The sequence below is a fragment of the Cololabis saira genome, chromosome 12 (assembly GCF_033807715.1).
Source record: "Cololabis saira isolate AMF1-May2022 chromosome 12, fColSai1.1, whole genome shotgun sequence".
Lineage (NCBI taxonomy): Eukaryota > Metazoa > Chordata > Actinopteri > Beloniformes > Belonidae > Cololabis > Cololabis saira.
Window position 1 is genome coordinate 21,064,366 of NC_084598.1, and position 27,491 is coordinate 21,091,856.

The 27,491-nt window shown below is 42.4% G+C and overlaps 1 protein-coding gene across 1 annotated transcript; it reads left to right on the forward strand.

The window, feature by feature from the left end:
• The first annotated feature begins 6,534 nt into the window (after nt 1-6,534).
• LOC133456358 (EMILIN-3) lies at nt 6,535-26,671 on the forward strand. The gene is made up of 6 exons (XM_061734838.1): nt 6,535-7,209; nt 22,742-22,864; nt 23,743-24,023; nt 24,168-24,427; nt 24,551-24,901; nt 24,988-26,671. The coding sequence occupies exons 1-6, from the start codon at nt 7,034-7,036 to the stop codon at nt 25,987-25,989; spliced, it is 2,193 nt and encodes a 730-aa protein (XP_061590822.1). The 5' UTR covers nt 6,535-7,033; the 3' UTR covers nt 25,990-26,671.
• Nucleotides 26,672-27,491: the final 820 nt, after the last annotated feature.

Consider the following 27,491-nt stretch of genomic DNA (forward strand, 5'->3'; position numbering starts at 1 on the left):
TCTCAGGCAGGCTAGATATCATTATCTCTGTCAAATTCTGGCTCATCGAGATCCATGCTTGCAGTATTAGTGCCCTGAGCCAATCACATTTTGTAAGTTTCTCCTTGTCTCCCACATTTCCGAACTGTTCGGGGTTCTCGAAGGGATTAGATGTGAGGAGTTTACTGACCACAGGTCCAAAATTTCAATGACATGAACTCTGAGCCACTTTCTCATCACTTTTGCCTTGCAATATGGTGCCCTATTAAAAAAAGGTAGATCATCAAATTTCTCTTAGGTTCTCAGGAGAGGTTGATCTTGCAGAACATTTAATACCAGTCTTTCTTCATGGCACTTTCAATTTTACCTAAAAACACTGCCAAGGATAAAAAAGCCAAGTGAACTCAATCTCCTGGATGAGAAGCAACTCCAAACATAGGGATTTGTTTCATTGCAGCCATGATAACAGGGACCATGGTAACGTTCATCTTTACTTCTGTGAGCAATTGATTTGTTAGCTTTCCCAAACATCTGGAAGGTGACTTCATAACTGTTCATCAGAACTGTGGTTCCCAACTGTTGTATTTTCTGCAGAATTTCAATCTGTCCTGAAATTCTGAAGAATTAAAAAAACAAAACAAAACAAAACAATTAGTCCTGGGTGTTTTTACTTGGAGAGAATTGACCTTTGTGCTGTCCTTCTTGATGTCACTAGGCCATTTTCCAAAACTCTTTGCTTTGCAGATGCATTCACACCCACCAGCTGCCTTTGTTGAGCAAGCTCTAAACTGGCAGCAACATGATTAGATGAATCCTCAAAAGGAAACGGTGCTGGCACTTCCTGAACGCTCTTACATGTCATGCACCTTTCTTCACTCTATTTTTAACCTGACAAGACAAAGGTGGTTGCACACACTTCTTTAGAGGTAACAATCTGTAATATGAGCAAACAATGGCTTCTTGACTGGCTTTCTTTTGTAACAATCAGTCTGCTGTCATTATTCAATCAGAATGAAAGGGAGGTTTCAGACGGCTTCTACCTTTTAACAATGACCTCTATGTGGATCATTTGATAACTGAAGGATGTTAATTGGTCGTGTTTTGCACACGTGTGCAGTGCATGTGTTTTGTTGTGCACTGAATCGCGTAAAGAGATGCAGACAAAAACAAACTCTTTTGTCTCTCACTGATGAGACCTTTGGGACATGTATGGGTCAGCTCCTGCTCACCCGACACAAGATGCTGCCGCTGATTTAAGAGTCTAACTGAGGTACCACTTTGATTCAAATACACATGGTCTTTCTGTTGGTGCCACATTCAGTCCATTTTGCTCTTATTTAAATACCTGGACTCACAGTTAACACCGTCACATACCTAACATGGAGAAACAGCTTTATTAAGAAGTGCGGTGGGATTTGAAAATGCCACTCCATTCCCATAACTTCATCTTTATGGCTTCATATCCTCCAGGTCCTATTGTGGAAAAAATAGCTGTTTCAATCACAGGAAGGCCCTTTGACCTTATGAAAACAGTGAGCTTGACCCCTTATTTGAGGATCTCAAATGGCTTAGTCCACAATGTACTGGCCCATGAAGAAAATGAAGCTTATGGTTTTTTATATGAAAATTATAACTTTGTCCCTCATCTGAACATTTGTGGGTGACTGTTGGTCACTCCATCTAACACTGAACTATCTCAACTATAGACAGTGTAGTCGACTAGAGTGCAATACCACAAATATTTTCACAGCTCTGTTCATAGCAGTTAGTTTTAAGGGGTAGAGTCACTCCCTCAACTTGACTCAACCCACTGCTTTTACAGAGTGTTCCTCCTTTGAAATTGGTGTTAAGGGGCGGATATACTTGCTGTTTGAGCCTTCATTCACGTCTGTTCACAATCAACTGCAACGTCGCTCGCGTAGTACGCGAGGAGAGCATGTCGTACTGGGGTAACCGATTGGGGGCAGTATGCAGAGCCAGAGCTAGAAAAGTAATAAAATATTTGGTAGTAGTATAATAAACCAGCTGGTGGACTAATGGATGAATAAACAAAACAGCAACACGGGATGAAGAGGAGATCACTGCACTGCGTTTCTTGTGATCTTGGTGAAGAAAACGGAGATCGGCGATCGGAGATGGTTTGTCGGGCCGTTCAACCAAAGCAACTGATGATGAGAAACAGCGGCAATATTTCTGCATTTCCTCCATTTCGTTGGAGCGATGACTGAAGAGCCTCTGTATCCAGCTCAGACGTTTGATGATCGGTGGATAAACAGCCCACCAGCACCATCACCGCTGCATCTTCTGACGAGCACGGACACGAGCACGACTCTATCTGCACCCAAGACTGTGTTGATCTGCCACCCACTGTTTTGACACGCATGTTTGTCACTGTGCAGCGGCAATGTCACATAATAACGTGAGGATAACAGTTGCTCAGCCTCTCTTCAAAACAGTCCGCAAGTTTCCAACCTCCGCGTCAAGTCACTCGAGGTCAGCTGGTGCTCGGACCGGGACCAGCACCACTCGCGGGCAGAGTGAGAACTGCAGGTTGCGTACGTGTTCAGTGTCTTTTGGAGAACCTGCCTGTCGACGCGTCAAACGAATGCAGGATACGCGTGTCGGCCATGATGCGTAGGTGTTCTGAACAGCAAGTATATTCGCCCCGTTAGAGTTTAGTATTACCCACTTAAAAAGAACAATTAAAGCAGTAGGTGGAGATGGGTGAAAGAAAAGATGGAGATGATGCATCATTCAATGCAGAAGTGGGTCTGTGATGTCACAGTACCCTACAAATCTAAACCACTTATTGGCTAACCTCATTTCAAATTCAGGGTGCCCCAAATTAGGTGATAGGGCCATGTCATGTTAGAGTCATATTAGTTCAATGAGTTTACTCCTTTTTTTAAAAACAAAAAAAACAAGGACTTAGCATTAGCAATTGAGAAGATCTAACACAGAAACTCAGCTGCACAATAACACTGGCCAATACCAATGGTGAAACTGCATATTTTACTGAATACATATACATAAGATTGCAAAATCAATTAAAGCTGCAAGCAGCGATGAACGGGCCCTCGCACTCACGGCCACCGCCCCCCATAAGCATATCAGACATGACACCACCCACGACTTCCTATGTCAAACCATTCAAAAGTTATAGCAGTAAAAAGGGACAACCAATCAGAAGAAGGGGCGGGGCTAATTCAAGCCAATGAAGGTCAAGGACTCCATACAGAGTCTGATGACACCACCCACAACTCTTTATGTCAAACCATTCAAAAGTTATAGCAGGAAATAGGGACAACCAATCAAAAGAAGGGGCGGGGCTAATTTTCACTAATTATGGTCAAGGACTCAATACCGAGTGCCATGACACCACCCACGACTCTTTATGTCAAACCATTCAAAAGTTATGGCAGAGAAAAGTATTCTAGGGGGCGCTGTTGAGCCGTTAGGCCACGCCCATTCATGCATTTTGATGTATAACACACCTGGGTGCACGTTACGATTTGGGCAGTATTAATTGCTGAAGGAATGGCATAAATTGCGCCAAAATTACACAATTAATTCAAAATGGCCGACATCCTGTTCGGTTTCGGCCATGGCGCCAAGAGACGTTTCTTTAAGTTGCGCCATGATACAGGTGTGTACCAATTTTCGTGCATGTACATCAAACCGTATTGTGGGGCTTGAGGCACAAAGTTTTCCGGGGGGCGCCGTTGAGCCATTTTGCCACGCCCATTCATGCAAACCATGAAATATCAAATTTATCGCCAGGCCTGGCTTGCATGCCAAATTTGGTGACTTTTTGGGCACGTTTAGGGGGGCAAAAAGGCCCTCCTTTCGTCAGAAGAAAAAAGAAAGAAAAAAAATTCCTACAGATACAATAGGGCCTTCGCACTGAAGGTGCTCGGGCCCTAATTAGATTTTATTTTGTTTTATGGAACTCTTGCAGTGCATTAGTGCAGCTGTTGTCAAGATCACTTTTGGTGCAGCAGGGTCTTACTACACCCAAAGCAATACAGAATACTTCCCTTCCCCTCTCTTTTGGTCAAAAACCACTAGTGGGTCTTAAATGCCTGCGGAGTGGAGAAAGTGGGTAATTTATCACTGTCCATCGCAAAGTGTTGTAGATGGAGGCCTGGTTTTATTGCCGGTGTCACATGTTAACGAGCACATTTTATGGTGAAAGTGATGGAAGGTCACGCAGTCAAGGAATTATCACACCATGTGGCTTTGGGTGGTTTGAAATGCAGCTTAATTTTACTTATCTGCACTAATGAATGAAATAAGGTGGTCGACTGGTGAGCAGTTTGTCTCCCAGTTTGGCAAATAAATGACCATCTCCTGGTCTTTATTCATTGATGAAGATTTACTTATCTTATTTACTTATTTACTTATAGGTTTACTTATCAAGTCACCACTGTAAGAAAAGATAGTTTTAGTCATTGCTAAACGGATGCTGTAATTAAACTGGATTCCATCCAATTTCTTTACATTTTCATAATTACAGTATATCCGTGCCCATGTGTCTAAACCTTTTAAAAACTTTGCATGTAGAAATCCTGGAGAGGAATGACACCAAACAATGGGTATGGTTCATGGAAGGGTCAGGGGAATGAAACTAATTGAGTGGTGTCCTGTTTCGGTAAAGTGGATTCATTAACTTTGTCTCTCATCACTGCAGGACAATGTGCAAAGACTTTGCGCAAAGACTTTGCGCAGTGTACTGATTTCTCCAATGAGAAAGTAGAGGCTAAGGAAAAAGCTGGACCCATGCTGTCCTGTGGAACAATGACACTCTGTTAGCCTGAGAAAGACATGGATCCAAGATTGGCAGAATGACCATTTATGTAGACAACTTTTATATAAAATGCCAAGTAAACACTATTTGATTTTCTAAAGATACAATGAACCTGGTAACGTATGTTGGATTCACTGATATTGCTCTCTTTTCTCCACACATCTGGACAATGTGTTTGAACAGACATCTGTTCAAAACTGTGCCAGACATTTCTTTGAAAAATGGCATTTTACTGCATCACTCTCTGCCGGCGCAGACAGGTTTCCAATAGTCTCCTTTTCTCTGTCTCACGGCATTCGTGAGGTGACAGTCTCTGCATTGACCAGACAGATTCTCTGCACTAAGCATAACATTTGAGCTGTACAAGCTGTAGTTCTCTGAATGTCTGCAGCATAAACAGATGACTGCAACAGTTCAGCACAATTTCACACTGCAGCACATACCTTGGAATTAGATGAAGGGATTTACAGAAACATAACTCAAAACTGCTTTTCAAGGGTTTTCTTGAACCCCTTATCAGTGATCCAGCCCAGATTTCCGGATCCATCACCGTTAGGACTGTTTGATTGCTGTTGTGTTTGCCATGCATGTAGGAACTCTTCCACGTGTGTGATGAGTATTTTGAGGGTAAATGATGCGTAGTCCACACACACAGGTGAGAGGGATGCTGTAAACCAACAGTCCAAACAAAAAGGAAAAGCAGATGCCTGCCATATGCAAAGTGCAAAGGATTTCCAAGAGGAAGGACTTAGGGAACATTTTTACATAACCCAGTCTGGAGAGTAGGAAGTTCCTGTATCACATTTACACATTTTACACATTTTAGCAAGTTTTTTGTTTGTTTGTTTGGTTGGTTTTACTTTGACCACCACAGCTCTAGTCTGTTGAAAAACGTTATTTTTATTCTCAAAGTTGGATTTCAGCATCAAAACCTTGGCGTCAGGATTAGGAAAGGATTCATTTTTCACATTAAATTGAACTTTTCATGATCATTTCCTTTCAAAGAGTCAACATGTGGTACATGGAGACGTTCTCACACTTTGTGGATACAAATGTTCTGTCATTTTATTCTGTCAACAAGCTGCTTAATGATAACATGTGGCTTAACAAACCCTCATTCATTCACTGATCAAAAACTGATGCTCACTTATTATGGAAACTGAATTGAATTGAGTCATTCCCGTGGAAATCCCACTGACAGGCACAGGAGGCAGTTATGCATGAATTCAAGAATCAAATGGAAGAGCAGTAAGACAGAAGTGGGGGGTCGGGGCGTTGATATTAACTGAAGCTGTTGTTGGGATGTTTAATGACTGACCGCTTGAAGCAAGGAGGAGGTCCATTGTGTCCAGCTCTGGAGCGACTTGCACTTGGAATTGCAAACTGGGTCATTGCTTTGATGTAAAGCTGTTATGGAGCAGATGGCAGCAAAAAAGACTTTAAGAGACGAAAAAAATGAGAAAAAACACTTGTTACAAGAGCAAAGAGCAGGAAAGGCAGTGAAGAGCAGAGTTAAAGCATAACTAAACTGTTTCATTATGATTTAATGGTAGGTTTTCACACGTGTGCATCACATGCAGAAGAAAAAGAGAGTCGTGTAATAATATTTCTAACCGTTCCCCTCCTCATGCACAGCACTTAGGCTTAAGTTGGGGTGGGACATGCAAATGCAGCCTTTCTGTCCGCCTGCCCCTTCAGAGGCAGCAGAGCAGCACGCTGCTTCTTGCACACACACTCACACACACACCCTCAGTCATGCAGAGATGAGATTGCTTGGAGGGTAGAGCCTCGTCGGCTGGGTCTCATACGCGCTTGCACGTGTGCATATGGAGCTGAAACTTTAGACACGCTCACAGTCTTCCCTCATTCTCTCCTCTGTCCTGCTCTCCTCTTTCTCCTCTCCCCTCCTCCAGCACACCTTTGTGTTGTTTTTCTTACCCTCATTCTTTCTCCTCCCTCCGCACCCTCACTAGCTCTCCCTCTACTCTGTCCTGTGCATTCAGATTTTTGGGTGAGTGTGAAAACTGGAAGTGAAGAGAACAAGATGCTGATGGTGCCACAGATGTCCACGCTACATGTCTCCTCCAGGGTCCACTGAAGAAACCTTCAAGACCTCAAGTGTGACGGAGAACAGAGGAACCTAAAACTTTTTATTCTAACACTTTTTTATCAGCGGGCACTTGCATTTTGGAGACTGGAATTAGTCAACCTTTTTCAAAAGGGACAGAAACAAAAAGAAAAGAAAAAATGAAGACCAGGTTGTGCCAGCTTGCTGCACAGTTCTTTCTCCTGGGAGTACTGCTCCCAGCAGTGGACAGTAAAGGAACTTTGTATGGAGGCCATGTCAACCCTTTCTATGGAAACAGATACCACCTCTACAGGGCTGGACTCAACCCACCAAACAAGCCTATGACCCGTCACAAGTAAGTGTCTTGGGCATTATCACTGACACAAATGCGCCATTTCTCTCCCTTGCCAAGATTTCTAAACATTAGGGACTTGAGGGCAACCAGAAGCCAGCTCATACTGTAAGCTCCCCAGGGAAACCCATATGACCAGTGAGTCGCAGAAATGTGGTTTTACTTTGGGAATACATTTGGTAACAGATCCTTGAATTGACGCCCTGTTTCTCTTTCGCTCCAAATCAGCCCTGTTCATGCGGTTCACACCTAAAACCATCTGTGGCTGCGGATAAACACGATTGAGCAATAACAGCATGCTGAAATACTAAAACAACGCCACTGATATTTATGGTGCAGCAAGGTTAATGACAAGGGTATTGGTCCTCTCACAGTCATCGTAAATTTGGTAGGAGTGGTGGTCCATGTAGATGGAAGACTGACAGTCCAGCTGGACACCCGCTGGCCGAAGGGAGTGGCACAACACACATCCAATCAATGAAAAAAAAAACAAATAAAAACTATTCTGCAGTATTGAAATTGTTTTTTTCCCTACCTAACTTTCCCTGTAACAACACAGGGAGGCAATATGTTTTCAATCAGTCAGATGTGATGTATAGAAAAAACAAAGTAGTCAAACCACTATCAGTTCCAGTACTATCAGCTGTGTGCATGATATCAAAAGACATAAAGCTGTGAGATTAAACATAGCCATGAGGATGTATTTTTCCTGGATGAAGATGGCAGCGTGGCCCGCAGGGCTCTTTCAATTTTTCTTCCCTTTTTCTTCTCCCCTTCTCTTTTGCTTGGCTTCCCATGAGAGCTGTTATGTCTTTGGACAGCTCCCCAGCTACCTGCTGCTCTGCTCAAACTCCCACAGGAGACCTCTGATTGCCCAGCCCGCTCACTCAACAATGTACGCTCAGCAACCCAAATTCGTCTTTTCATATTGCTCATATTGAAATGTGATTTAATTTTCTCACGTTTTTTTTTTTTACACCCTATGTTAAAACACTTCATACTGCTGCACTCACTCTATGTTAAGAACAGTTACTTACAAACTGAATATTACTCGTTGAAAAATTAAACAAGTGACTTTATTTTGAGAGCATATCTCTATCAAAGGTGCATTATTTTTACAGCAACACACACACACACACACATTCATATATATATACATACATATACATATATATATACACATACATACATACACATATACACACATATATATATATATGTGTGTCTTTGCAAACCTTCTGAATGTTACTAGGTGTGGAAACAATCATCCAATTATTGAAATTGTTATGTTCCACGGTGCAATCCCCATCATCACTCAGTACTGAATGAAGTGAGGACTCCCAGGACTTAATTCTCCTGACTACATCTTACTTTTCATCAGATCATACACAGCTGGCTTCCAGTGCTGTAGTGACCCATGCATGACCTGTAATGATAATATTTGCCCGACCAAAGGTTGTATCACCAGGTGACCAAAATTCCCTGTAAGGGAAACCTTCAATGTCAACATCAACACAGTGTAGAGAAAAACAGTTTAAAACTCACTGATTTGAAATTCTGACATCACCAACATTGGATTGTTTTGTTGTTTTTATTGTGGGGTCTTAATGACCCAAGATGAAGTTTGCCTTCCAGAGTTACTTTACTTTGTCTTTCTTTGGTTTAATTGCCACACGGTGGGAGCTACGTGCTTTCGAACATTACTGCACATAAACCCTGCTGGTGGCAAACACTTTGTGGCATGTACAGTAGGTTACCAGATCAGAAAAGCTGGTAACATTTCAAAATTAAACAATCCAATGAATATGAAAAATATTGCAGTGCTTTAAAGCCAAGAACACAAGCTTATTCTCCGGTCTGTCAGACTCCACTGCATCAAAAACGATCATTCGTCTAGAGTTGATATATGAGCAAGAATTTTTTGGGGGGAAAATCTCGGGGCATTATGTCAACCTTATCCAGAGACAGCATCATCATCTCTGTGCTTGGAGGCATCTGGGGTACGTCATGGCAAATGGCTCAGGTCAATCCAGATCATTTCTGGAAGAGATGGACCAAAATAATCACCTGGGGCCTCATTTATAAAAGAGTGTGTAGGATCCATACTAAAAGTGCACGTCCTGGATTTATAAAACCGTTTGCACGCACATCTGCATGCAATGTTCGCTTTATAAATCACAGTACAGCTGGAAGGTTGCGCACATGAATTTGCCTCATACCACGCCCTCTACACGCCCACTTTCTACCATAAATGGTCAATGCAAACTACATTATGTAGTATTTGTATTGTATTTGCATATAAATGAGCCTGCTGAGCATGCGCAGCGGCCTCCTGCAGCCTGTTTCTGCTGTGCGTCAGGATGAATGAGACGTGTCGAGCCACCGTGCCACTAAATTTCACGGAGACTGAGATCGAGATGTTGTGGATGAGGTGGAGACCAGGAACACCACATTATTTGGTGGTCACAGTAAAAGTATAAATAGTATATAAATAGTATAAAATAAAGCGAGTGAGTGGCAGCACGTTGTTGCTGCGCTAAACGCCGTGAGTGCCACGGACAGATCTGTTGCAGAAAAAAAAGAAGTGGTGTGATTTGAAGGTGGAGGCCAAGAGGTAAGGAGCCCCTAAAGCAGGGGTGGCCAATCCTGGTCCTCGAGAACCCCTATCCAGCATGTTTTAGATGTTTCCCTGCTTCCTCACACCTGATTCTAATTACTCGTCATCATTAGCTTGTCATAAAGGTCTGGACAGTTCTGTTGTTGAAACAGCTACTTTTATCACGGTGTGCTGAAGCAGGGAAACATCTAAAACATGCTGGATAGGGGCTCTCGAGGACCAGGATTGGGCAACCCTGCCCTAAAGGGACACGGATTTTTTTAATATGTATATAATGAGTTTTACGTACGCGCGTGAAACCTTTAAGGCTGATTTATGGTTCTGCGATACACCAACGCAGAGCCTACGGCGTAGGTGCGCGTCGATTTAACGCAGAACCATAACTTAGGTTTTACGCGCGCGCGTAAAGGTTTCACGTGTCGGTAAAACTCATTATATATATAAAAAAAATCTGAGTCCCGCCTGCGTCGCCAGTTCCCCATATCTTCAAAATGTTCGTGCGCGACAGTTAGGGTTGGCGTAGAGATACACACATTTTTCGGTTAGTTTTTTTTTCTAAATCCCAACCTTTGCGTAGAAGGTGGCGTGCGCATCATTCAAGCACTGTTTTGTGCGCAAGCAAGCTTTATAAATGAGGCCCCTGGGCTGTTATCAATACAGTCCCAATATCTTCTGGTTAGGACTTGTATTCATTTTCTAACAGAAGATCTAAACTTATCTTTGGTCATAGGAGCAAATCCATGTACACCATTACGCAATGACAAAAAGTCAGGGGCTGTAACACCATGTTAGGTATATTTCCACCCCTGAACCTGTAGATCACCAAGACATTACAGTTAGTTTTGTTCAAAACAACCCGAATAATGACAGACAGACAGACAATAATTTCGTGTTGTTTATTGATAGTATTCCTGCACATGTGCATATGAGTCTGCTGTTCTGTCTTGAACTCAACAGGCCCTGGGGATGCACGATTGCCAGACCACCACTACAGTTATATGAGCTCAGTTGTTGTCAGTCTGACTGGTCAGTGGAAACAGGGGTATTAAAAATAACACGTGCTATGCTCCGTGTACGAACGAGTGTGTCCCAGAGTGTGCATACGGGTTGGTTTATAGGTTTTATGGAGAATTTCGCTCAAGTGAAACTCTTTACCTTGCTGACCACATTCAAATGGACCAAACATGCTGTTTTTTGTTGAGATATTTAAAATTCTCAGTTGCTGATGCACCACAGACATTTTGTTGTTATATTCCATAATCATCTAAGCTTTGGCTGCAAATCAATTCGATTTCACTGTAATTTAATTCCCTCAATTTGGTGCTGCAAAAAATATATTACCCTCCAGACTGTGACATCTTCGACAGTTGCAATGCTGTACCTGCCAAAGTTTTATTACATAGAACTTTATACGCGTTTTGAGTCAAACTGTGCTTTAGGGGCTTCAGACTTTCTAAAGTGAACTTTGGCAGACAGGCAAAAATAATCAAAAGAAATTTGCATGTAAAAGTTCCACTTGCGTCAACACATGCCAAACAGAAAAGTTTAAGTAATAATAAAAGAATAATAATAATAGTATAATAATATAATAGTATAAGTAAGTATTTGTTGCATCTAGAAGCTTATCTCGCTTAAATATACTATTGTGCAAAACATAAAAGAGATATAAAGCTGAATCTAGTAGCTACACGCTCCTAATTGGGAAGTAGGTTTTGTTTAAATCATCAAGGATTCCAGTGGATGACACATGTCACCAATGATCAGATTAGAAATGTATCTGAAGGCTTCTCTGTGATGTATGGGACAGAGTTCAAGGGGGAAAGGTCAGCAAGTTGATAGAGGTTAGAGGTTATGGGTTGCTCTTGTAAGTTTGCGATGACTGTCCAGTGGAGGACAGGAATAGAGCCAGACTCCTGCTAAGAGTTACAAAGACTCAAAAGTAAACTCCCAAACTTCCTGTAACAAAGTTATCTATCAATCTAAATACATTAACTATGTCTGCAAAGCAGATTTATGAACTTGAGTTGAGAATCGCCAGTGAGGAGAAAGTTAATAGAGTGTTCACACAGGAGTGTTGCAGCAATACTTTCATCATAAAATCATTAAAAAAAAAAAAACACTCACTGGGTGCTTTGAAACAGTCCCACCCCCATGTAGCTGCAGTTTGATTGGCCGATGCTTTCGGCAACGCCTGAAAAGTTTAACTTCTGATGCGAACAATGTTTCAACCGCCACGCAAAGGACCCACAATTCAGTTCAGCAATGCTTGAAGTCACTCAGTACTGCGTAATCAATACTTGAGGCAAGCATTGAAGATTGTTTTAACATAAGACATGCATTCAGAAGACAGAAGACTACCTGTGTGCCTTTTAGTTCCAGAATCTGTAGACCTATGCCTAACACCTTTACAGATCTTTGGAGAACGTCCTGCACAAATGCAGCAAATACAACGCTTACTTAAAAGGAGGATGAGCTGCTGTTGAGTACATTTGCAAGAATGTGACATATTTTAAAACCAATAAAAATCTAAGGTGCTTTTCTCAGATCATTGTATACCTGAGTAAGTAAATATGTAAATGTACAAAGCGGCTGCTAGATAACTGCTGTGGGCTACAATCTAGTCTACATAAGCACTCAAAGGTGCTTATGTAGGCAGGCAACTGAAAGCCAGAATTAAGAGTTTTTTGCTCGTGCTTAATCCAAGTGACAGGCAGCAAACAACCTGAAGTGCATGTATAACATGAAAAGATAAAGGGATGATTACCTGTCTAACAGAAAAACAGCCATTATGGCATCATTCTTTTGTAACTTCTGTTCTCTCAACTGTCACCATTAAGGAAATGTCAAATCTTATAAACTCTTGTTTAATTTCTTCTTTAATAATGATAATAACTTGCATTTATATAGCCTTTCATGGAACCCAAGGTCACATATTATTCACTCCATTCATACTGGGTGATGGTAAACTACATATGTTGCCATAGCTGCCCAGGGGCGGACTGACAGAAATGTGGCAGCCGATCATTGGACGACCTGCTTTACCACCTGAGCCACTGCTGCCCCTTTGGCTGCAGTTGTGTCAAATACACTTTCTTTTTTGACCCACACCGATTTCTTTCGCTATGCAAATGCAACTTGCTGGTGTCACTAACAACTAATGGCAGCCCTACCTCTACCCGCTTTCCTACAACATCTGACACACACACAGATTATGCCTTAGATGAGTGCACTTAACGACCCCAGACACAGGCAGAATGTCAGGTTCACTGGCGGAGAAGGGCGAGACTCTTTTCCCCTGGCCTGAGCAAAATAATTGGGCATGGTTTTTACAATGCCCCTGCATCCACAGATGGCATACACTTCATATTAATCTCCATCCATCCATTATTTATAACAGCTTCTTCTTATTCACGGAAACAGGGATCTGCTCGAGCCTATCCCAGGTCTCTTCGAGCAAAAGGCAGATTGTTTACCAGTCCATCACGAGCTACATATAGACAAACAGTTCCACGCACCCACTTTCATGGACAACTTAAAATCACCAATTAGGTGTACGTGTTTTTTTATACGATGGGAGGAAGCCAGAGTACCCGAAAAAAAAAAACAACTAAGCACAGAGAGAACATGTAAACCCAACACAGAAAGGCCCCAGTCAGGATTCAAAGTAGCAACTTTTTTGTTGTGAGGCAGAGGTTCTAACCACCAAACCACCACCAATGCTGCTCCACAGTCATTTCATTACACGTAATCATTTATTATCTGGAATTATTTTCACCAAACCCATTAAAAGAGTTTTTTGAAATGATCAATCTGGACTGTACAGATGCACGACTGACCTCTAAACCTGGTTTGTTTGGCTAGCATCAGCGCTTGGCAGAGGTGGACAGAGTACTCGACCCCAGTACTTGAGTAAGAGTACAAAAACTACTGGTCAAAATTTACTCCGTTACAAGTAAAAGTAGCTCAGTCAAAATATTACTCGAGTAAGAGTAGAAAAGTACTTGCTTTTAAAGGTACTTAAGTATCCAAAAGTAAATGCTTTTAAATTTACTTTAAGTAAAAGTAAGAGTAAGAGTAAGAGTAAATTTCTTATTTTCCACATCAGTAAATTACTATATTTTTTCTAAATTAATTTAAGGATCTTTTAACTCTTGTTTTTGAGAATTAACTCTTTGAAACCAGCTGCACTGATGTGCTGCTTTTAGAACCACAATGTTATATAAAACCTGCAGAAACACCAAAAACAAATCAAATGAATGGGATCATAAGAGGACAGCAGATGATGCAGAGTTTATTAACAATCATGAACTGAAACCAAATGAACCTGCACCATCCAACTAAGTCTGGATCCCCCTCAAAGACCACTGCTTTACAAAAAACTGTGCCCTCGTTTTTTACTCGGTCGAACTCAAACATTGAGTTAAGATACGGCCAAGGATTTTGTGAAAGTCCCTGCTGCAAGTCCGGCTCATTATCAGACTCAGACGACTCAGCGGATTGTCTTTCTTCTCCTGACGCAGGCGTAGCCATTGTTGCGGCTCTGTCTTGACTTGTTGCGGCTCTGTCTTGACAAACGCAGGCTACTTTGGCGGTATCGTTTTGAGGAGGCTTGACGTATTTCCGCTTTACGTACGTCCCAGTGGAAAGCGTGCACTGTGATAGGTCTCCTCCTTTGACAAAAACAGCTTGTGTCCAATAGGATTTTAGGGAAGAAGAAAAAAGAGCAGACCTGAAAGTAACGAGTACTTTTCAGCCTTCCTAGAAATTTACTCGAGTAAAAGTAAAAATATTTGTCTTGGAAATGTATTCAAGTAAAAGTAATAAGTACCAAAGAAATCTAATACTCAAGTAAAGTACAAATCCTCTGGATATGTACTTAAGTACAGTACTCAAGTAAATTTACTCCGTTACTGTCCACCACTGGCGCTTGGTTTCATGTTCAAGCCCAGCATGGTTCCTTGTCTCTGGCATGGTCGGAAGAGGTGTTCTTGCAGACAGTACGGTGGCTCTTGTATGTGGATAAGTGCATGTATACAACGTATGCATGACTGGTAATATGTACCACACCTTTATTGATCCGGTTCCTGATTCAGCAGTCTGTCACATGGCTTTAAAAACAAACCCTGTACTTATGTATTCATACCAACTTACAGCCCATTTATGGTCATTGCTATGGTCTCTTTGCATTGCAATATATATGAAAAGCTGAGTATATATGCGTGAGAATTATTTCTGTAGAAGTAGTTGATTAGCTTGGCACAGAAGATTTGATTTTTTTTTTTTTTTGCATTTTGACTTTAATGAATAGTCAGAGTGAAAGAAAGAAAGTATTGACCAGAGATGTGGCGGCTGAGTGAGCTTCTATCTGAAATGGACAAAAACTAAATTGGTCATGTCTTTAATGAGTGACTAAGTTAGGATTGCTGCACCTTCCGTTTTCAATCTTTGTACTCTTAATGGGTTTCAGCTATTTTGATAACCAGGTTATTTGGATTAGCTGAGCAGTGCTAACTAGCTGCTTAGCACTCTTCTAATTAGCTAGAATACCAAGCAATATCGATGAATTTATTTTATGTTTTACCCATGAAGAGCTACTTGATATAAAAAAAATTGAGTTTACTGCTATTTACATCCGAATACTGTAAAATTACTGCACAGTCTGCGTGACATTATCTGTAGGTTTTTCTGAAGAATAGTTTTGACGTCTCTTTTTCCTGTCATTGACGAGGAAGCGATGAAGGCTCGTTGCTGGTTAAGCTTACAGTGTGGAGATTGACAAACTTTTGGAGGTAGACCCCAGTGGTCAGTCAATTAAATACAGTTTTTGTTGCAAGTAGGTTGGCTTCAACATGGCAGTTGAATTGTTGGCGCTTGTTCACGCCATTTTGGAGAGGTTTGAAGACATTTTTCAGGTTATCCACATCTGCTTTACAAGCAGAATGACATTTTAAACCATAGTGCCCAGCACTGTCTTTATGCCTAACTAAAAGTAACGCAGCCATTGCTGTTCAGTTCCTCTGATTATTTCCACGGTACACAGTAGCAGCAGTGAGTCCAACTAATCTAATAATACTGTTTGAAAACTCTTACATTTCAAAAGCGTAGAGAGCAAAGCAGATTATGTGCTCGGGAAATGCCGAAGGATAAGTGAGGTTTTATTATTTTGCTGCAGGTATTTTAGTCTCCTGCCATTTAACATGAATAAACAACCAAACAAAGAGTGCCACAAGCGCTCATGAATTTGTTTTGAAGTTATAATTACTAATATATATTTTTTTCTATTACAAAAAATAGTAACTTCTCCATACACAGATTTGAACCAAAATAATGAATACTCGCATATAAGTTACAGACTTTTTGAGCTACAATAATGAGAGGTGGCTTGGCTGACCTTTTCACTCAAATGACAGAGTTATCCCCTTGTGTTACAGCTGGGAGTATCTTTAACCCCAGTCCACAGCCAAGAGCAGCCTTTTGTCAACCGGTCCTTGGAGCCCTAACATATGCCAGCTGGCTGGAAATAGACTTCATTAAAGGCATATATGGAAAGAGATGGGCCCTGGAGAGTATTTGTTAGCCTATAGATATGGCTGTTAAAGGTCTTATAAAGGATTTTGTGGTTTTCTATGTGGCCCACACCAGGCATAAATCTGCCAGAGCTGACGGTGGTGGCCTGGGTTCAAACAGTCAGGGACCCCTGCAGGTGAGAGTGTGGTTGGTAGTGAGGAGGGAGAGCCATTTAATGTCATGGTGTCAAAACAAGCGAGGGGGTCGAGGGAAGGGACAGTGAGAAAGCAACACAGAGAGGCTTCGAGAAACATGAAGAGTGGAAGGCAAATCGCATTATTTGAAATAGAGGTGAAAGCACGACTGGCATGTTTAGATAATTAAACAGAGATTACCTGCAGTTTTCACATCTGAACGTACAAGAGAAAGAAAATGGTGGGGGAGTTTATGACTGAAAGGTAGGTATTGGACCCAGAAGTGGGTGGAGGTGTCATTTTAGATCAAATACCTTTCCACATTAAAATCATTAAAGCAAACCTATCCTGCAGAAGAGGTTAAAGATTTGGGTGTGGGTGGTCCACTGAGCGTGTGGAGCAACTACAGACAACTTTTTTTTGTTTTGTTTTAGGTCGTTCTGTTCAGTTTTCAGCAGGGCACATAGAGCTTCTTATAGCACTCCACTAAGAAGTGCTCAAGATTACAAGGTGCAATAGCATCAGAAATAACAAAAAAATCAATTTGTGGATAATTTTTCTTTTTTGTCTAAAACTACTGACGTTTCCATGAATTGTTTATTATTGTTCGAAGACAATAATCCGCAAAAAACCGAGTAAGCTTTCAGACAAGACCACCGTTTTAGACAAGTACACTGGGGTTAAAGGTGACAATTGGCGTGCGTTGACTGTACAGCAGAGAAGCCTTGCCTTCATAGTCGATGGTCAAATCCTCTTAGAGCTAAGAAAAGGAAGGGAAGAGCACAGAATCTCAATTGTTACATCCAGAGCCCTGTTTCATTGTGTTATACTGTAAGTCACATACAAACTCTCGGTCAGGAACCCCAGAATGTCCTTCAGCAACATTCTTCAAGGTATTTAAAGGGTGTTTACTTTGAGCCAAACAACAGAATTTCCTTCTTCTTTTTTTTCTGAACTATGGTCAAGTTTAGTGCTTAAAATTATATTGCTATATTGCAAACCTGCTGCCTTCTCGCCATAACATGGACAACCACCTTGCATCTTTCCCTCTTCAATACAAAGAGTTAATCTGGTTCCTCTGGATTCACCTATATTTCCAGCGCTCAGCGCCAACAGACGCAGAAGAAACTGTTGCTCTGATTTTGAATAGTAGCTCTTAGACATTCTTTCACGAGTCATCGTGTAGAGCCCGCCCCTGCGCAGCTGTGATTGGTTTGGCACATTCGGTATCTCTGGAAATGGTCGTGAATGGGAGTTGTACCAGAGAGATAACTTTTGTGAAGTTAGTGGGAATGACTGGCCAGGCTATGACCACAACAGCGGATGAGAAGAAAAAAAAGGGGGGAGGGGCAAAAACACATAAGTACTGCTCTAAAGTCCATGTTTGGTTGATCTGTTCTGTTTGATTGTGGAAATGTGGCAGTTCATGGTGGAGTTTGAGGAAGAGGAAGCAGTGCCTTTTGCCTCCAACATCAACACAACAGATGTATCAGTGTAACATCCATTCCTTATCTACTCTTGCTTCTTCCTGTTCAGGGTGAAGGAGTCTGCTGGAGCTCCACCCTGGACAGGCCAGTGGTGCTGAAGGGGTGATTGAACCCCCCAAAACAATCTTTCTGGCTTTCATACATGATCATCCACTGCAGTGGTCTGCTTTAACTGTCATTGCTAACGCTTTTAATCTGTGCACCATACATAAAATAGACCTGACCTTGGTGACTTTTATTAGCTTGTTGTCCTCTGTGGCTGACCCTTCATACCTGTCATGCAGAGGTGCTTCGACATTTACTTACTGTATATTTTTCAACACCATTCTCTTGTGACATGGCGGTGAGGTCTCAGGTCCCCCCTGTCCTCCTTCCTCTCCATATTCCTCTGATCTCAGATCACATGGCTCAGGACTTTTCTCAGTCGTTTTTCTCAGAGAGCTTAGATTAGCGCAGCCGTCTTGCAGCTCAAGATCCAGAAAGCGAGTTCTCACCCACCCTGCGGCCGTTGGAAATGTCTGTGACAATATCAAAAGCCAAATATAGTACTCACATGTCAGCTGTCACATCCGGGAATCATAGTTTTTGGCTTGAGTTATGTAGTTTGTACAACTTTAAACAGATTTCATTTCAACTGGAAGGTAAACATGAAATCTGTTCTTACACAGCTAATGAGTTGAACTGCTGTTGCCTAAACCGCCACGGTTGGAGAGGGCTTAAGCCGGCACTCGACCTTGTCTGTGAGGGACCCCGAGGATTAAATATCACTCATGGACAGAAATGACACAGAGATCTGTAAAAACAGGCAGAGCTGGGAGAGAGTGTGAGAGACAGAAACAGAAACCCATGAACGGACAACGTTTTTCTTTTCCGTCTTTTCATGTACATCTGGATTCCTGCACTTTTTTTTAGCCTTTGTAAGTCTCAAGGTCTCGAGCTGCCCCCCAGATGTGCACCTGACAAACAAATCGGTGGACATGATTGCTTTTTGCTTCACTGATTAGCTCTGAGTAAGTGTGTGAGGAGGGTCACACACACACACACACACACACACACACACACACACACACACACACACACACACACACACACACACACACACACACACACACACACACACACACACACACACACACACACACACACACACACACACACACACACACGCTGCTGGAAGTACTTGTGTGCCTTGAAGGGCTTCAACCCTTCTAAACTCTCAAAAAAACAAGTTGTTGAGCTCTTCAATCCTTCTGATGAATCTGTAATCATGAAAGGAGGAAACCATTGCTTTCGATCTGATTTAGATTATACTCACTACACTCACTGCAAAAATGTCTTTGCATGACAACAACAACAGGAAAAAAAGAAAAAGAAAAGAAAAGGCTCTGGTTCTGTGTATTCTCTACACTGAGCACCAGATGACAGCTCAGGGAGTGATAATTGTTAAACTCTCTCTGGGATAGTAAAGAAAAGAACCTGCACCTGGATTCCAGAGGAAAAAAGATAAAATAAAGCAGCATGAAGGGACATTATTACCTGCTTTCTAACATTACACATGTCATCCTATTTGTTAGAGGATTTCATGAGGGGAAAAATGTGGCAAATAAAGGAAGGCTGGGAGAGCTGTCACGTTAAGCTTGCATTTTTCATTTTATACAGTAAGCCCCGTCTCATATGTCCTTCCAGGAGGTTCCACTTTTTGTTTCTAGTAAGAAAGCCATCTACATCTACCAGCTGCAATTACACATGTGATGTTTTTTTCAAAGCGCTTCGATCATACCGTGTCAGTTCAGGTCATAACTGCTGCCTGCCTGACGACCCATGACTTGGCAGAGGGTTGTCAGGTTGGTATGAAAGGAGCTCTGTGATTCTGACTCCTGCCCTCTTCCTCCCACTGCAGTTTAACATATGTCAACACGCGCTGAGTGGTGGCAAACACACAAACTCTGTCAACACAGTCAGCGATTTGTTTTCTCACAAACTCCAACTGGCTGTCCTCCCCGTTAGCACTCCAAACCTGTTAACTTGACCCTCCTCAGCCACATGTCCCTCCCTGCTGCATCCAACACTACTATTTGTCCTGTGAAACAGCTGCGGAGCAATGCTGAGTATCGCATGTGGTGCTAAACGCTCCCCTTTGAAAGTTAGAAATGTTTCAAATGGAAGCTTAAAGAGCTCAGATCATCATTTCCTGTGCTGCAGAGTCCAGTGGAATATTTGGGGAGTCGCTACGGCCAACATGAAAGTGAAGAGAGGAAGAGAGAAGTAACAAATTCAGCATGATGTAACAAGTAGTTATATTGAAGTTATTATGTGTTGGATTCGGGGCACACATGAATATTTTTTAGTTTAAAAAACCTGACATTTCATAGTGTTGAATATGACTTAAAGTAATTGTTTCCTAAGTGTGTGGTTTTGGTCAAACCTCAAGTCATTACATAATGTAATTAGATCCTTTTTGATAAGCCTCTTAAGGCCTCTGTCATCTGCTACATCTCTGAAGACTCAAAAGCATGACTTTCTGGAAGAGAGAGAGAAGAACTCACATAGCATAAAGCACGATAGAAAACATTAACAAAGGTGCAATCCAAACAATGACGGACAAGATAAGACAACAGTAAACATGGAGACGAACACAGGAAAAACCCAGGAAACTCTTTATATTCGTCCTGCATATTTGCCAGGAAGAGATAATCTCATCACTCAGCTGTGGCTGCAAATGAAGCTTCACGGGAACATCTTCCGGAAAGTGAATGAGGCTTGGAGAATCCACGTCCTCTTTCAGAGAGACGGAAATTTGTTAAAGATGAAATCATCCTCAGGAGTCCAAATTCCTGTGTGCGAGATTACTTGACAAAACGTACAACTCAATAAGGAAATATTATGTAATGAAACAAAACTAAGCTGACAGATTAGCTCTGTGTTGGTGTGTGTGTGTATGTGTGTGTGTTTGTTGCATTAACTGCATTAGCAGCTGAATATTTGTAGTTTGCTTCTGCAATGCAATCAGTTTACAACAACTGGAGCACTTCTTTCAGTGTAATAACACATTATTTTAGTTGTACATATAAACTTAACACAAAATATTTGTTTTTGATGGATAATTTCTTTGTTGTAACAATGCTTCTCGGCCAATGAGGCACCTGATTGGCAGCACCTATGAGCATAGGCCCTGCTGCAGGGTCAGTAGGTGTCTGCTCCAAGAATCGGCATGCCACATTTGACTGATCTGGATAGGGCCCGTGTCATAGGGCAGCTTCTAGCTGTTCCTCAGAACCAAGTTGTGGCATTGTTTGGAGTGAGCCCTAGTACCATCTCCAAACTCAAGGCCAAGTTCCATATAACGGGGAATGTCAGTGACAGGCAAAAAGTGGGCATCTCAAGAAGAATGTTTCCTCGTCTTGTCAGCACTTAGGCTGTCTTCTAAAGATTTGCAGTCAAGGTTTGCAGGATGATATGGCCGATTGCCCGGACAATCTGGAACAGATTGTCTGGGCAATCTCTGGTCTCATGGGGCTGCCAGGAGGCCTGTCGTGACTGCCCTTCACCATCAGGCCCGTTTGCAACGGTGGCAGCAACACGTGCACTGGAACCTGTATGTTTGGAGGAACATTATAATCCCAGATTCCGCCCACAGCAGTTGGATCATAGAGTTAAAGTGTGGAAAAAAAGGGGAGAACGGTATGCTGACTGCTGCACAATAGAGTGACATCTTTTGGGTGAGGCAGTCTGATGTTGTGGGGAGGCATCTCCCTCACTGGACAAAGGAAGCTCGTCATCAAGACAAAATTATATGAGACTCTGCAGCCAGTGGCAGTCCCATATCTCCACAGTCTGGGACCAAACTCTGGCCTCCAGGATGACAAAGCTCGCCCCCACATAGCAGGGTTCATCAGAGACTAAGTACCTTCAGAATTTGGGAGTGGAGAGGATGGGATGGCCTGCCAGCAGTCCTGACCTAAACCCCATTGAACACTTGTGGGATCACCTTGGGTGTGCTGTTTGTGCAAGAGTGACCAACACAACCACGCTGGCTGACATCCCACAGCAGTGTGTGACCAGCATGAGTAGGAGGTGCCAGGCTGTTGTGGCTGCGGATGATTCTTCCACACACTTTTAAATTGTTAAATGGCCAATATGTGTAGTTGGATTTGATGACTGAATGCCAATACTGAAATACTTTTGATAAAGTAATTGAACAAATATTTAGTCTCTGTTCATGGATGAAATCTAACATCAGCAATCATTGCTTGAGATGTGCTCAAGTGCTTTCCATTTCAGGAAAGCATTTGGACTAAATACTTGTGTTTGACAACACTTAAATATTGTTCCATTCTAATTTTACTCTCTGTAATATAATTTGGGAAAGGGTGAGGTTGAGGGCGGTACTTTTTGGAGTCAATTTAAATCCCCAGCTCTGAAAATAACCTCCTCGTGAGCAGGTTATTTATTCAGCGTGTGTTACCTTAGCTGTAGGCAGATTTGAGAAGCAGAGTGTCATCTTTGTGACATCCATCCATCCATCCATCCATAGCTATATCCCCTTCAATCCTATTAAGGGTCATGGGGGTCTGCTGGAGTCTATCCCAGTTGCCAGTTGGTGAAAGATAGAGGCTCTCACACACACACACACACACACACACACACACACAGTGACGGCACATGTTCAGATTTCAGAATGTGTATCAATGGGTTCAGCTGTATGATTACTCATTCTTTCTTGCCAACAGAAACCATTGTGCCTACATGGTCCAGAAGAATGTCACATGCACCATGCAGGACGGCGTGGAAACTTACGTGAAGGCCGAGTATACTACCAAGTGCATCTGGGGTCAGAAATGTCCTGTTGTCATGTAAGTCAGTGGAACATAACAAAAAAAAAAAAAAAAAAAAAAGCAAATACAAGTCCTGTGAGTTTAACTGTGAAGATGTGAATAGTAATGATGACTTTACATTCAGCAAACTACAGCCTGGAGACATCGGCAAGAATACTTTAAGTGAGTGCTGCCCTCTAGTGGCCTGAGAATTTCCTGATTTTATTTTGTAGGTCCTCGGTTGTCCTTGGAGTTTACAAGAAGGACTTCCTGCTTACTGGGCTTACCTTTTCTGCATCACAAATGCTAAAACACCATCTCTTTATTTAACTCTTTTCCAGTTTCAATGAGGTCCTGCTTGCTTCCCCACTATTGTTATTTATGTATTAACATTCAGAACATTCAGCTCACCACAGTTTATGTCAGTCTACACTTTTACAAATTGAAGTCATAATAGTTCAGTGTAACCACGTACAAACAGATGGAGTTCTATTAAATACTTGATTTAACGGAGCATTCTTTTAGCTTCCTTCACACAGGAGGAAGCTAAAAGATGTTTTGTGCGTGCGTGCGTGCGTGCATGCGTGCGTGCGTGCGTGCGTGCGTGCGTGTGTGCGTGTGTGCATGCGTGGAGAGAGTAAGACAGAGAGAGGAAATTTGATTTCAAGAGCTAATACAGAAGTTGGGTTGCTGACCTAAGTCCAAATCTTTGATGTCTCACCATTTATGCCACACTTTATCTTAATCTCCTAATCTTCCACTAATCCTTCTTTAATCCCACTGAAAACAACTTCATCCCCTTTTCTCTGCTCTGCACCATCTTCCTATCTTGCCTCTGTGCTCCTAGAGGAATAAGTACAAGACAAAAGGCATTCAGACGGCTGACATTTCAAGCCTTTTTATCTTATTCCCTTCAGGTACAGGACCGTCTATAAACCGACCTACAAGGTGGGCTTTAAAACAGTGACCGAGCTCGAGTGGAGATGTTGCCCAGGCTACTCTGGAGAAGCTTGCCATGACGGATCCCCATTGCAGCCTGACGGAAGTTTGCCTCATGGCCCGGGTGTGACGGGCTTCCCCCATGGGCCTAGACCATCAACGGACCCAAAGCCTGGAGGGGGACAGATAGAAGCAGGCAAACCCTTCCCCGGTGTAGCCACAGGCCAAGTACCTGGTGGGAGTGAAAAACCCAACTACGGTGAGAACAGATTCCATCTAGGTTACCGTCAAGGCATGAGGCATGATCGTAAACTGATTAATCCATATGCAACCTACTTTTAAGGCTATTGTTTTAAAGCATCCTCTGTTTTTTTTTGTGTTTTTTTTTGGTTTTTATATCCAGGAGACAAATACGGCATTTCAGGAGTTACTGGGGAACGCTTGGACCGTATGGAGGAAAACATGCGTCGCCTCACCCAGGGTCTGGACACCCTCAATGGGGTTGTAGCCACCCTTGAAGAACGTCTTCGGACATCCCTCCAAGAAGGGATGAATAAATTTGTGGAATCGCTGCTGCCCAAAGCCGTGCCTGTATCCTGCTCCACCATGACAGATGTGTGCATTCATTTGGAAACCACATCTCACAATCTGGAGGAGGTTAAGGTACTGCGGGTTCATCCTTGTGCAAATATCACTTTTCCAATTATCACAATTCAAGCTACAGTCCTCTTGTTCCCTTGTTTATCAAATATTACTTTCATCTTCTTTTCCACTCTGTGTCCTCAGGATATGGTCATTGACCACGATGGTCAGCTTAAGAGGCTGTTGGGGGAAGCCACAGGCAGACCCATCCCAGCACCTGACTCCAGCTCTCACCTGGATAAGATCTTGAGTGCCAAGCTCACGGGGTTGAGGACTGAGATCATTGATGGCTTTGATCACAATCTGACTAATGTGAGGAACCACTGCAATGACATGTCGGGGAAAATGCAGAAGCAGTGCCACAAGGAGCATGTGGATACCCAGGAAAACATGCAGGAGTCTCTGGATGGCATGGAAACCAAGTTCAGAAACGAGATGGGCTCTTTGCAGGTTCAGATTCAAGCTCTAACTCAGACGGAAAACTGCTGTGGACAGGTATGACACAAGCTGTATAATTTCAGTTACCAAAAAATACATTATATACATATATTTATGTTTGATTTCTGTATTGATACTTGCAGGCGAACAGCCTGTCTCAGCGGATGCTGCGGCTGGAAGAGTCCGTAAAAAAACTGACAGAATCTCAGAGTCATCTCCAGACAGACCTAAGTGAAAAAAGCACCCGTATAGAGACCCTCATTCAGGAGAGAGTGTCTATGGCTGTAGAACAACTGAGCAACGTCACCATTCCAGCCCTTCTGGAGGGTCAGGCTGTACCTGAACACAAGCCTGAGTCTGTTCGGAAGATGGAGGGAGACTTGAGTGGGATTCAGAAACAATTAATAGACCTGGAGCTTCTCTGTACCTCTTCTTGTGCGCCATCCATCCCACCAGCCGGCAGTATTATTGATACAAAAGGAGAAGAGGACTGTGCAGAAGTAGAGAAGAAGGTAACGGACCGCTTGGACTTGCACTCGAACCAGCTGGGCTACCTTAACCACACCCTGAACACCCTGCTCCTCCGGAGTGAAAAGAAGGAGACTGAAGGCTCCGTCCAGGGAGAGATCACACTGATAAATGTCAAAATCAACACCGTGAACCGCACCTTGAAGGATCTTAAGGACTCCATAGGTTTTATTTCAACAGAAGTGGACCAGGCCACCTCATCACAGGAACAGAGGGAGCATCAGCTAGTCAACCAAGTGCAAGGAATCACCAGACTCATGGGCCACCAGGCCTCTCTCCTCGGAGCCAGTGAGAGGCGACTGGCTCAGCTGAAAGGAGAACTGGCATCTTTGAAGAGGCGGCTGACTGGGGGCCTGCAGGACTGCCACAGCACAGCACTGGAAGTCCAGAAGGAGGTGAAGAGCGTTGACAGCAGGGTGAACCGGGTGGCAGGGCAATGCAGCAACATGGAGGAGCTGGCGGAGCACCTGGAGCGGATCAGGGCTGAGCTGGAGAGATACTCTGACTCTTACCTGGCTCAGGTGAACGGCACCCTGACCAGTCATACAGAACAGCTAGCCGAGCTGAAAGAGGAGGTTAAAGATTGTGTTGCCAAGGATTCTGCCAACCAAAAATGAGACCAGTAGCACTTGAGTTACAGTTTTCAAAGAGAGACTTGATGTGTATGTTATTAAGCTTGTGTCTTCCCCTGCCTCTATCCTCCGTTTATCATTTCAAATCCCATTTGCACAGAGGCAAATTAACCCGACTCTCGAAAGTCATCTCCAATATGCTACTTGCCCCAGTGCCTCTAGATATGCCGGGTATTTACTTAGTTTAGTGGTGTGAGGAGAGCTAGGATACAATAGGATACAAAGACCCACTTATAGTTATAACCCAGCAATAGTTCCCATGAGATTTATTTTAAAGGTTTTTTTTTATTATGATTGTTTGATCAATTTATCTTTTTTTAACTTATAAGAAGTGACTGTATTATAATGATTGTAAATTTGTTTGAAAAACAAAACAAACAAAATGCTGCTACGGGTTTCTGCTGAGAAGTATGCTCGACATCATCTGTGTGACATCATCTCTTGAGTCTCGTCTGGCCTTTTTAACAAATACTGTATGTCCACTTGGTGCTATTTACACTTCTGAAAACATCTTTTTTTAACATATGTTTAAAGAATGGCTTCTATTATTTCCGCTTCACCAGTTGTTTGTATTCCCCCCTCCCCAAATTGTAGAGGATCTTCATCCTTGACCACTGGGGGGTAGTGATGAAACATTACAGGGCACGATTTATGGCAGAAATAAAATTTGAAATACTAAAGACTAGTATGATTACAACTTTGTGCCTCTTATGTAATAGAATAGAATAGAATAGAATAATTCTTTATTGCCCACCAGAGTGGAAAACTGTCTCCGGCTCACCAACATATAAGACAAGCAGCTCTAAAATCAGAAGTTTAACTCCAAAGCATGGAAAAAAGACATTTTTAAAAGTAAGATAAAACAAGGGCAAAGCAGTTCAGTTGAAGGTTGTGGATTGTTTACTTTGTTGCATTCAGTATGCAAGTTGCTGCTGACATTTTTTAAAGATAAAATGTGTGTTTTCAGAGAAGCTCAAATGGCTATTTAGAACAGTACCAAGATATTTAAAGCTTTCTACAGATTCAGCAAGCTGGCCATCGAGAGAAACTGGCTCCATCTTCATTTCCTGTTCAGTGTTGATGCAAAGCTCCTTCGTTTTGGTTACATTTATGTCTAAAATGCTATCAAAACACCATGTTTCAAGGGCCTTTGTGTGGGCAATATAAGAGGCCTCACCAAGAGAGTCCATCTTCATCAAAAGACCAACTAGAGCCATATCATCCGCATATTTAATTAATTTAAAATTCTCATTATTGAGTGCAAACTCATTAGTAAACAGCTAAAAGAGCATCGGAGCAAGAACGCTACCCTGTGGGCACATAGTGCTTCTGATGCGCTCCTCTGACAGAGGTTCTTTACTACAAACCCTTTGAGGGCAACAAAACATATGGGATTAATTAATTGACACTTTATCCGAATACAGTCTGAAAGGCAATTTGTTCAGTTGAACTCCAGTTTATTTGTCCCAGAAAGAGGAAGTATTCAT